General features: G+C 38.1%; 1 protein-coding gene across 7 annotated transcripts in view; it reads left to right on the top strand.

Annotated features, from left to right (window-relative positions):
* Positions 1 to 13,289, top strand: part of cntln (centlein) — a 256,558-nt gene that overhangs the window by 109,869 nt on the left and 133,400 nt on the right. For all 7 annotated transcript variants that reach the window (XM_062971885.1, XM_062971887.1, XM_008103175.3 and 4 more), the window contains one exon: positions 7,029 to 7,202. In XM_062971885.1, coding sequence (XP_062827955.1) covers positions 7,029 to 7,202 — 174 coding nt within the window. The remainder of the gene's footprint in view (positions 1 to 7,028; positions 7,203 to 13,289) is intronic.

The raw sequence follows: 13,289 nt of genomic DNA, 5'->3' as shown, positions 1-13,289 counted from the left end.
TTGTTTATCTGGTTATTATTATGTATTTTATTAGTTTTACATTGTTGTGAGCCACTCCGAGTCCTTTTGGGGAGAGGGAGCAGGATACAAATAAAGTTTACTATTGTTGTTGTTGTTGTTGTTATTAATTATCAGTCATTGTGGCTTTTAGGGTGAGTTCCTGTCCTGTCATCTTCTGTGGTATGTCTGAGTTGCTCCCTCAACCCTCAGCCTTGTCTCACACTTGTCTTAGTTGAGAGTGTGCTGCAACTCTCCATGGTGGAAAGAGGACTGCATTAAACACTTGCCTTTGTTCTGCTTCCTTGCTGGAGAAAAGAATGGGAAGCACCTCCCCTTCTCCCAGGCAATGATGCAGAATAAGAACTTCACCAGGGAGGATGATGTGAAGGGGCCTCCTTCTCTCAGGGATGAAGCAAAGCAAGAATTTTATCGCCAAGGAAAAAGATGGGAAGTCGCACCTCTTTACCCAGTACACTGAAGCAGAAGAACTTCAGTTACTCTCACCTCCATGGGACAGCAGATTAGTGGGGTGAGAGATTTTTGCTCTGAGTGCAAATATAGAATGCCCACTAATACCCACGGTTTCATGTATCCATGCCAGCCCCCCTTGCCCCTTTCGAGAACCTTAGCTGAGGAGGAAGGGAGGGAGTTTGCTGACAGGCTTCTTCACATTACTCCACAGCCAATGCTGTGGTGAGGGGAAAAGGAGCCTATTGCCAGTCCCCCCCCCCCCCCGCCCCCGAAAGAACCATTTGAAAACTTTCAAAACTGAAAAAAATGCAAATGAGAGTGATTAATATTTCTGCTGGCAGGAATTTATTTAATGCATAGAATGAAGGAAAAAAGAAAACAATAGGATGGTTGCTTCATAGCTATATATTTGAAGGCAAATCTAAACAGGGCAAATAAACAGGAAAAGACACTTGTTCAGCACACATGAGAAACTGGGGGTTCTTTTCAGAGCCAGTAGACGTTGCATTTGGACCTCAAAGTTGCTGTTGGATAAATGTCATGTGAAGAAATTTGTGTGCAGTTCTGCTCTCTTATGTCTTCTCTAGTTGTTGAACTCTTTCTCCCAGTTGTCTCTTTTCTCTCTCTAATACCCCACTGTCCTTTAATATCAGGCAACAAAACCCAGAATCCCTATGGCAGCTCTTCAGGGCCAAAAAGAATTATGCTCCAGGCATCCTGTAGGGATGGAGAAGCATTAGAGCCCAGAGTTTCCGTACAGGTTTTAATGAAGCTAGAAAAGCTTGGTAAATTTTCACCGAGCCTGTGAAAGATGCTTTCCCTTGAGAAACCTGAATGAGGTACATTGCTAGTTTTCACCCAGCTTTGAAGAAATACTTTGTGTACTTTTCAAAAATTATAGTGAACAAAGGGTAAATGTGTCAGTTTTAATCCTGATATAATTTGTACCTCGGGCAATGTTTATCAGACTGCATGAAATTCAGTGCAATTTTAGATGTCACAAAATAGATCCTAGATAGTAAGTTTAACATTACTATCTCATTAGACATCCGTTGTATAAATAATAAAACATTTTGGTTCATAATGGTTGAAAGTTTAGTTTGTTTTTTGATGCAGGTAAATGGACATCCCTTTAAAAATCATGGCAAGCACAAACCCGCAGTATATTCATAACTATTTATCTCCAGCTGTGGTTGGGATAATTGGAAATATTATTTATAAACTGATCCACTCCTTCCATAGCCCCAATTAATTGTCCCAAAGGGTTAGTGAAAATCTGCTTCCTATCTGTGCTATGCACATAGAGTTTTGAAAACCAAGGTCATATACAAGACATTCTTAGGAAATTATTCACATTTATTAAAGATTTCCTTTCTATTTGATGTTACAAAGCTCAGTGACGTGACATGGTTTTTCACTTTAATGCTGAAATCGAAACAGATAGCAAAGTTCTATTAAGGCAAAGTACATTGAGTGGTTTTCTGTTCTAAATTATTATTTGGTGGTGTGAACATAATTAAATAACATTTCATTTGTATAAGTATACAGTGAGTTCTTGGCTTTTGGTTCCAGGATAGCAATATCCATGGATACTCAAATCCCAGTATATACAATGACACAGTAAAATTGTGTCCCTTATATAAAATAGCAAAATCAAGATTTGCCATTTTGGATTTTTGGGAGGGGGGTATAGATTCCATTCATATAGAATCTGTGGATAGAGAGAGCTGGCTCTATCTATTTATTTATCTATCTATCTGTCTATATCATTTTCTATCATGTATTGGATACATAGTACTAACAAGTGGGAAACACTTGTCAATACTATGTATCCAATATGTATCTGGATATACATATCTTAACGATTTTGTCTGTGCAAAAGTTAATATACGTAATATCACCAGACTGTGTCTCTTCATATCCTTTCTGATATCCCTATTCCTCATTCTGACTAATAATCACAGCATGTCTTAAACCTACACCAGTTGATATTCTATAAGCTAGCTAGCATTGCCGCCCCCCAGATGTGCGATGGGAAGTTGCTGCCAACTGTTAGAGAAATAAGGTTGAACACTGTGAAAGCCATCCACTGCATGGCTATCAGCCTCCTCACAGTAGACTCAATCATAGAATCATAGAATCTTAGAATAGTAGAGTTGGAAGAGACCTCATGGGCCATCCAGTCCAACCCCCTGCCAAGAAGCAGGAAATCGCATCAAATCAAGGAAAAGTTTCATGAGAACCACCACTCCTCTTAATGTTTCCCCAGCAACAGCTAGAGTATTCCTCTGGACAGCTAAACCAGAAAATTTCAAATGGATGGCCCCCCACGAGGGTCTTCCTCAAGGGCAAATCAAGAATGGACAACTTGGAAGTCCCTGAACAGACTCAGAAGTGCTGTTGAGAGATCAAAAGACAACCTGGCTAAATGGCACTTCCTAGAAGAATACTCCACCTTGTTGGATTGTGGAGTAGAACAAACAACTTGGCATCTGTATGCTTGGCCACAATGCCCTGCCCCATGCACTGAGAAAGAACTGTTTAAAGCTACAAACAATGTGGTCACTGTTGCTCGTTTTGGGTCTAAAATTATTTAGCCGCTTGTGTTCCCTCGATTTTATCAGTTTTTACTTGTTTGTTTATTCAATAAATAAATTCTGACTGTAACCCTGTTTTTGATATGTAGTTTGCTTAACCTTTTTCCATCACAAAATTAAGCTATCACTTGCATTGGCAGTGGCTGGAAACTTGAGTTGAAGGTTAAAGTCTCTGTTTTTACTTCCTGAATTTTAAAACTGGTTTATAACCATCAGTGCAACAACCAGAAGTGCTATCTCTGTGTGTAATTTTTGCTTTACGAAATTAGAGAAAGCAATTTAATTCTCTGTGTTTGTTTGTTTGTAAGACAATAAGCATTCCTGATACTGAAAGTATTTTTGTAAAAAATATTTTGTTTTTGTCCACACCTCTTATGGGAAAGAATGGTTCTGCCAAGCCATAACCAACTGTTTAACCAGTATTTGTCTTGAAAGCTCTTGATCTTTGTGCATGCTCCAAGGGTGTGTAATAAATTACCATTTTGTACACCTGTACAAATAATTTGAAGTATCTGCCTCCTCTTTACTGCCTAGCTTAAGAATCCTGCATTGTATTAAAGAAAATAATAATGGATAGCATGAAAGTTCACAATTATTCTTTCCCAGATTGAAAAAATAATAATCGGGGTTTTGAACAGATGGGAAACCCTGTTGAGAGGATTGATAGAAGAGAGAAAATTCTGTGCTATTTTCTCTTGGCATCCAACCTTTCAAAATGTGGCACAGAAATTATTGGTCTGAGAAAAACAAGTGAGGGTTATTGTTTTTGGTTATTGATTATTGTATGTGTGTGTATGTGTGCAAACCCTGTTTTCTATGTAGAAATTGTATTCTCTGTGCAGGAAAAATTCAAAAAACATTCTCCACAGAACAATTCCTGTGCAACAGTTCAGGATAGCTGAATTGGGATAATGTTTTGGCAAAATACTCATTTTCTCTGCAACTACTTGTTGCCTGCAAGGACAAAGATATACAAAGAATATATCTATAAAGAATGGAGGCCCCTTTTTTGTGGACTGATTGCTTCATAACATTTTTTTAGTGTGTGATGCTACTTTTATTATTTGGTTTTTAATCATGGTGAAGATTTTAATTCTATGGACTAGAGGTTCTCAAACTTTTTCAGTTGCGGAGCACTTTTTCAAGCAAAAGTTTCTCATGGACCCCAAGAAATGTTTATATTATACAGTAGAATCTCATCCTACACTCACTTATCCAACGTTCTGTTTTATCCAACGCATTTTTGTAGTCAATGTTTTCAATGCATTGTGATATTTTGGTGCTAAATTCGTAAATACAGTAATTACTATATAGCATTAATGTGTAATGAACTACTTTTTCTGTCAAATTTGTTGTATAAAATGATGTTTTCGTGCTTAATTTGTAAAATCATAATCTATTTTGATGTTTAATAGGCTTTTTCTTAATCTCTCCTTATTATCCAACATATTTGCTTATCCAATGTTCTGCTGGCCCATTTATGTTGGATAAGTGAGACTCTACTGTATTATATTATATTATATTATGCATATATACCAGGCATGGGCAAACCTTTTGACCAACATAAACTTAACAGTATTTCAGTGGAAGACCCTACGGGCCATTCAGTCCAATCCCATTCTGCCATGCAGTAAAAGCATAATCAAAGCACCCCCAACAGATGGCAATTCAGTCTTTGTAACAACAACAACAACAACAACAACCACAACAAGGAGGGGAGAGGAGGATGGAACAGCTAAGCCACTCTGCGAAGCAACTCCATGGAGCACACTTTGAGAACCACTGCTATAGACAGTCTAAGACTATTTCAATTATAACTTCTGAATGTTTTCAGAGACATTAGTTTTACCTGTAATTCTTGAGTCACAGTTTACACCAAAATGTTATACCTGTACCCTAAAAGCACTAGATCCTGTTTGATCTTGATAGCTGAGCAGTGTCAGTCCTGGTCAGTGTTCGATGGGAGACCACTAATGAATACTAGATACTGTACACAATATTTCAAAGCAAAGAACTGGGAAAATCACCTCGTGTGTGGACTCAGATAACCCAGTTCAAAGCAGATATTCTGGGTTTTTCTGCCTTGGTATTCTGGGATAAAGGGCTGTGTGGAAGGGCCCTAAGTGGTTTTGTTGTTAAATCGGTCCTAATTATGCACATTACATTTTTATATATATAGCTATACCCAGGGTCATGTAAAAAAAAAATCTTGGGTTGAAAGAGCTCACAAAAGAAATTCTCAGGCCAAGTTGAAAATAAACTCTGCTCATTTTCCAGTAAGTTTTTGGTTCTGATAAATTGTTCAGTTTTGTGTTTTAAGCATTATCATAGTATGGTCGCTTTCTCTAGAATTGGGGAAGAGAATAACTTACCAAGGGCCGGGCTGTGGCACAGGCTGGTCAGCTGCCAGCTGCAACAAATCACTCTGACCAAGAGGTCATGAGTTCGAGGCCAGCTTGGAGCCTGTGTTTGTCTCTGTCTCTGTCCTATGTTAAGGCATTGAATGTTTGCCTTGTATGTGTGCAATGTGATCCGCCCTGAGTCCCCTTGGGGTGAGAAGGGCGGAATATAAATACTGTAAATAAATAAATAAATAAATAAATAAATAAATAATGGGCTACAGTAAGAAAATGTAAGTCTGTAGTTAAAGTGTCACTATTCTGTTCTTCCTTAAATTATCCTACATAATATAGGATATCTAAGAGTTGTTTTAAATAGAATTTTGTTTTATGCCCATATTTTGAAAGCTTCAGCTGATGAAGACTGCTATCATAGCACCTTTAGGGTTGTGATGAGCCATTATGAACACTTTTTCTAGGTGTTCTGGTAACTCTAGAAACTTCCCTTTGCTTTTCAATTTAAGAGAGTGAAATAACACATCTCCACTACTGGAGTGAGAACCCCACACTCTGACTAGGTGGTGGGATGACTCATTGGCCAGTGAGAGCCATTGGCCAATTTAAACTGACTGTCTGGTGCTGTAAAAACCCTGTATCGATCTTCCCAAGCAGCATGGTACCCTGAGATGAAGACAATTTCTCAATGTGGGTTAGTTAGGTGACAGTCATAGCTCTGCTCCTGCCCCACATCCTTACTGCCTGATGTCAGGAAGCTCATTTATTCACAGAATCCCAAAATCTGGCAGTTAGAAGGGGGGAAATTGACTATCTAGTTTTCTCCTTTCCATTAAGTTAATATCATTGATTACAGTAAATTTTAATCTTAGGTGAGTATACGGTTGCAGCCTAAGAAAAGTGTTCAGAGTTTTTGAAGTGCAATGCCAGAATACCTTTGCTCTGCATATTCTCGGAAATTAAAGAAGCAGTGTGATAATTATTTTATGATTATTAAATGTTGATGGCAGTGATACAATTGGAAGAAATAGTTGAGGAAAGACAAGACATAATTTAATAAATTAATATGGAGTGCTTATTATAGTTAGTTGTCCTCTTACCTTGGGAAGTAGAAAGCAATGAAATTGAATTAAATAAATTAAATAGCTGCGGCTGCCCTCCAAATCATGCTCACAGTTCAAATCACAATATGTAATGTACTTAGCCTTGTATGCAATTGTGGCAAATACAGGCAGTCCCCAAACATCCGACTTATATACGAGTTCTAGGTACAAAGGGAAGTGAGACAACAGGATATGATAGGAAATTCACTCTGGAAGAATTACCATGGGAAAAGGGTGTCTCCACTGAACTTTTATCACCAATCTTCGTTTCTACAACAAACCCAATTTTTCAAAATCCAGAAAATGAGGTGAATTATTCTGAACAAGAGGACAGATAACAAAATAAATGTTACAGGTGTGTTAATGCTGCCCTATGATATCCAAAACTAAAAGAAAATTAATTTTGGGGTGGGGTGGGGGGCTAGAGTTACACTAATAGCATTGGGGGTTTTTTTGGTGTTATTCTGCAGTTTGCTTTTATACCATGTTATTTCTCTTTCTAGGAATTCCAACAGTATTCCTTAAATGAGCTAGAATATCTCGTAACATCACAACAGTCTGAAATAAACCTTTTGAAAGAAAAATTGAAAAGAGCAAATCGTACACTAGCAAATCATAGCACTTGCAACAGAGATTTCTTGGATTGCATCAGTGTTAGTGCTGGGAAGAAATACAAGGTAGGAAAGCTTTATTGCCTTGTGTATTTGTGTCAAAATGAGGTTGGCAAAGCTTGACATTTTGCTCTGGGAGTCGGATAATAACAGTTTTAATAACTGTCGATGCTACTTATAATTCTGGAAGCTTGATCGAAGAGTGTTTTTATTATCTGCCAAAGACTTGTTAAAATAACTGTTGGGAGTAGGAAGTTTTACCTTATTAAACACTGAATAAAGGGTTGTTAATTTAATGAAATTATTTAAAGGTTCAATTCTTTGTAGGATTCTTAAGATGAATATTTATTACTTGGTACTGTTTGTGAGGATGCCCATTTTTCCTAAACAGATGAATTTAGGAAAGTAAGTTTGAGATTTAAAAGTTTATAATTAGTGGAAATGCTGAGTTAGGAGTTCTGTACAATTGTGTTATTTTATCTTAAGAATTAATTATGGAATTGGAAGTCAGTTGTTTTACATTTATTTATTTTATCCATTATAATTTATATTTAACTCTGAAGGTTCAGAGCTAGGTACAATGTGCCATTAATCAAAATCAAAATAAAACAAAAATAAAATGTATGAAATTAAAATAATCTTATATGCCTGCATAATACTTTTGTATGGTGTAAAATTTTTAGCTATGTTTGATTCAAACTGTGTAAGCTTTCTTGAATCCCAGACTAGGAATGTTAGGACAATGATGATGACAGCAGCAACAACAACAGTAATAAATTATATATTATATTTATATCTTACCCACTCTATATTAAGAGATGTCAGGGCAGCTTAAAATAGCATTAGAACAGATTAAATAGACTAAAAACAGTAAAATAATTGAAACAAATTAATTACATATTCTATATGATGAGTTGAATACAGATTTTAAAATGTGTAAGTCTTTGGATTTAATTAAAAAGGCCCATGGGCTTTGGTGAATCACCATGTTTTTACTCGGCATCTAAATGACATGAGTGATGATGCCAGTCAGACATCAAGGGGAAGAGCATTCCACAGTTCAGGTGCCACAGCTGAGAAGGCCCTCCCATATACTGGCACAGTGTATTGATTTCTTCCATGGGACACCCAGCAGATCTTAATCACTGGCAAGCACATATGGAGAGAGGCACACTCTCAGATATCGAGGTCTCAAATCATTTAGGGCTTCAAGTATTTATTATTTATTTATTTACAGCATTTATATTCCGCCCTTCTCACCCCGAAGGGGACTCAGGGCGGATCACATTACACATATAGGCAAACATTCAATGTCTTTTAACATAGAACAAGACAAACAAACATAGCTCCGAGCGGGCCTCGAACTTATGACCTCCTGGTCAGTGATTTATGGCAGTTAGTTGCAGCTGGTTTGCTCTCCCGTCTGCGCCACAGTCCCGTACAAGTTCACTCTCAGATATCAAGGTCTCAAACCATTTAGGGCTTCAAATGACACCATAAGCAGTTGACTGGCTGCATTTTACCAGTGTTGCACCAACTAAGCATTCCAGTAGTCTAAGCGGGAGCTTACCAGTGCATGGGCTACTGTGGTTAGTTTGTCTTTGTCCTGCAAAGGCTATAGCTAGTGAATGAGTCAACGCTGGTGCTAGGCACTTTGAACCACACAGTCCACTTGGGCCTCCAGTGACAGGAATGGGTCAAAGAGCTCTCCCACGTCACATGCCTATTCCTTCAGTGAGTGAGAAATCCCATCCAGGACAGGATGTTTACTTGGTTCCCTAGACCTAGACCGGCAGAAAAAATGGAAATCAAAGATACAGAATGGGGGACGCCTGGCTAGACAGCAGTACATGTGAAAAAGACCTTGGAGTCCTCGTGGACAACAAGTTAAACATGAGCCAACAATGTGATGCGGCAGCTAAAAAAGCCAACGGGATTCTGGCCTGCATAAATAGGGGAATAGCGTCTAGATCCAGGGAAGTCATGCTCCCCCTCTATTCTGCCTTGGTCAGACCACACCTGGAATACTGTGTCCAATTTTGGGCACCGCAGTTGGAGGGAGATGTTGACAAGCTGGAAAGCGTCCAGAGGAGGGCAACTAAAATGATTAAGGGTCTGGAGAACAAGCCCTATGAGGAGCGGCTTAAAGAGCTGGGCATGTTTAGCCTGCAGAAGAGAAGGCTGAGAGGAGACACGATTGCCATGTACTAATATGTGAGGGGAAGTCATAGGGAGGAGGGAGCAAGTTTGTTTTCTGCTGCCCTGCAGACTAGGACGCGGAACAATGGCTTCAAATTACAGGAAAGGAGATTCCACCTGAACATCAGGAAGAACTTCCTGATTGTGAGAGCTGTTTGACAGTGGAACTCTCTCCCCCAGGCTGTGGTGGAGGCTCCTTTTTTGGAGGCTTTTAAGTAGAGGCTGGATGGCCATCTGTCGGGGGTGCTTTGAATGCGATTTCCTGCTTCTTAGCGGGAGGTTGGACTGGATGGCCCATGAGGTCTCTTCCAACTCTACTATTCTATGATTCTATGATTCTAGGGATCACCCATCCATAGAGCCTCAGCCTTATCAGGATTCTGCTTCCGTTTATTGCCCCTCACCCAACCCATAACAACATTAAGGCATTGCTATAACCTCAGCTGTTTCCAAAAACAAGAAGTAGATCTGAATGCCACCCACATACTGCTGGCATCCCAATAATTTCCACATACAGTACCAATAAAATAAGATTTTTCTCCGGAAGGTGCTCTTTTTGTAGAACATCCCCCATGAAAGAGAATCTTGATCATGGAACAGACAACCTGAGAGGACCCTAGTTTTTATGTGTGTTGCCTCATCATGACAAGCAATTGAGCCACAGAAGAGAACAATGTGCTAATGTATGCTGTTCTGTCATTTCAACTCACATCATAAAGCAGCTAACCAAACTACAAAGCCTTGCTCCTTGATAGTTTATTATGTCATCTAGTTAGTACCTTCCAATAAACCAGAGAAATAACTGGATTTACTTTTCACTTTGTAGCAAGATAACAAACCAGGAAGGGGAAGTTTCTGGCTGTCAAATGACATAAACCAACCTCAGAGCACTGCTTCATTTTTTTTCTTTAGTTGATCCTGCTGTAAGCAAATACAATTGAGCAGCATACATTAGAATGTACTCAGCTATGACAATCTGTTTCCTGTGGATCCTTGGCTTGTTGTACGATGTTAATTCACACTATGTATCTTGTTCTTTCTGTATAGCATGAATTATGTTGGCAAGAATGCCCCTTTGTTTCATCATATACTAACAACTGAAACAGTAAGAAGAAAATTTTAAAGATACTCACAATTTGAAACTTTCAGAGGAATTATAGGTTCAAACTACTTTCTTGATTTGTATTTTGCAGCAAGTAAGAACTCATAACTCATTAAAATAGGCATATGGAGTGTTTAGTCCACTCTCATGTATTCTGCATTCTGCGTGACATTAAAACGAGGCATTTATTATGTTATTTTTAAAAAAGAGACATACATTATTGAACAGTCGCTACAATGCTTACTTGGTAAGAAATAATTCTTGTGGATTAGATACAAGTGAAACTTGGAATTACAAATAGAACTTGAATTTGCAAATGCACAGAAATGAAGCTAAGTTCATAAAAACTGAGGATTCCTTCCTTGTCTAGATCAATAAAAGATAGTATTTTTTCCTGAAATCCTAAATGATCAGACTTGACGTTGAGAGTAATTGAACATGATTTGGGATTGAGCTATTATTCTGAAATCCTAGTTGTGCTTTCAATAAAAATGTGTCTTTTTCAAGATCACTAGAGTCTGTGGCCAAACAAGTGTGGTTTTAGGGCCTCTTTATATGCTATTACCCTGTTTCCCCTAAAATAAGACATCCCCAGAAAATAAGATCTAGTAGAGGTTTTGCTGAATTCCTAAATATAAGGCCACCCCCGAAAGTAAGACCTAGCCAAGTTTTTGTTTGGAAGCATGCCCAATGAATAGAGCATGCAGGATTGGTAAATGTATGTACCATAGAGTGTTGTACATGGAAATAATGGTAGTAACAAGAAAGTCTTGATAGGATTCACAGTTTGTCTGGTTATGCTGATTTGTGATGACAACTACTGTACAGTATATAATAAATGTTCATTTTTTTTGTTCAACAATAAATGTGAATTCTTCTTCATAGAAAAATAAGACATCCCCTGAAAATAAGACCTAACACATGTTTGGCAGCAAAAATTAATAAAAGACACTGTCTTATTTTCGGGGAAACACGGTAGAGCAAAACTGTATCCCCTTGGTTCTTTCCATGCAGATGTGATAATGTTTGGAAGATCAAAATGACATAAAACAAGCAGAACAATTATTTTCATGAGATCCAAAGGAAGATGGGATTAGGATCATGTGACAATAGAATAATCTTTCTCATTGAATATTCCTACCAAAACCGGGATTTCCAATCAAATTGAAATGTGGCCAGATATCCTCTGATGTTGATTCAGAACTGCTTTCCAATTACAAATAATTTTTGAGAACTCTCAGAAAAGGTGAAGATACTTTCATCATTCACCTGACTTGCATTATTGTCATCGAAAAATGACTGGATAGTCCTTTTTAGAAAGTGTAAACACCCATTTTTAATCCTAGTTATCAATTCCTGCTCCGATTGAAATACATAAAACTCCAAAATGATATTTTAAGACCTCTAATAACCAGACCTGATGGCAGTTTTGAATAATCAGGGATTCCATGTCGTCTGTCAGGGTCTGAACAGAAATTCGTGTCCAGACCTTTGATGAAAAGGAGATTCAGATTAAGAAAAAATGGTTGATTCACTCAAATGCTTGTAATATACTGTGCACTTGAGAGCAACTTATTTGGACTATGTCTTCCCTGACATAAATATTACAGTCATTCCTCTGCATTTGCAGTTTTTATTTTTGTGGTCAATTTCCCTCAGCCATGCTGGAGGAGATAGAAATGTCTACAGAGAACATTTCTAGGTCCTCCAAAGCTATTATGGTGCCAGCTTCCAATAGACATTAGCCATAAAGTCATGTTGGAGGGCCCAAAGATTCTTAGAGAGGTGTTATCTCAAAGAAAAAAAACAATTTCTTTATTCACAATTTTTCATTTTCACAGTAGTCTTGTGCTGCTGATCTCAATGAAAGTGTAAGGCTGATTGTATAAGGTACTGGAATTCCTATTTCCGTGCCAAAAGTGGTGCAACTTACAATAACACTGTCGTAAATAAGGTATAGGGAATGGTTCCTCTACTGCTCAAGTTGGCTAAACGATGAATCTTTAGATGGGATATCGGAGTTTGTCATGGATGGCAAGAAGGAAATTGGAGAGGGAGCATGGCCTCATTGGTTTCCATAAAAAAATAAACTGGTGCCAGTTCAGTGGAGCTCCTCTCAACATTTTTTTCTAGAGTGCCCTGGATGAATTGTTTTGGAGCAATATGCAGAAAGGTGGCTACTCCACAAGCATTCAGTATCTTTTATGTGATTACTTGTTTTCTCCTCTTGTACCCAAACATGATACTACATCCAGGATACTCTAGGGTGGCATCTATAGGGAGGAAGTTTTTCAGAAGATGCTTGCTGCTGTCTTTTTGGAAAGCCAGAAAAGAAAAAAAATGTTGCTGTTACAAATATGAGCCTCTATGAAAAATGCTGAAATGGCTTCAGTGGTGTGGCAACTTTAATAGCTATTCCTGTTTCGTCTTCATATTGGACTGTAGAATAAGAGAACCTATGTAGTTTCCCTACTGTTTCATAGGTAGGGACTTGCCACTAGTGGTTATATAAATCTGAAGTAAAAGTGACTTCCCATTTTCATCCTGTCCCAGGAAAACATTATGTGGTACAATTGTGCCACAGCTGATTGCTCCTACCACAGTAAATCCACAGAATCAGGCTATTATCATTTCTGTTTTGAGTCTTAAATATTGAAATTGAATCCATAATTTAATATTGACTTAGTTGCATTCTTTTTGCTATTGAAGGCTTTATAAATGTACAGATTGCTCAACACACTCCCACTAGCCTAATCACCTACTTCATCTTTGCTTACAGCTGATCTACAGCAGAATATGTTTTATAATCTGCACTGCACCAGCAATGTACACAGCACTTACAGCTATTATTA

This window comes from Anolis carolinensis, chromosome 2 (genome assembly GCF_035594765.1).
Source record: "Anolis carolinensis isolate JA03-04 chromosome 2, rAnoCar3.1.pri, whole genome shotgun sequence".
In the NCBI taxonomy this organism is placed as follows: Eukaryota; Metazoa; Chordata; class Lepidosauria; order Squamata; family Dactyloidae; genus Anolis; species Anolis carolinensis.
Note: the sequence above shows the minus strand (reverse complement) of the source record. Positions and strands in the feature narration are given on the sequence as shown.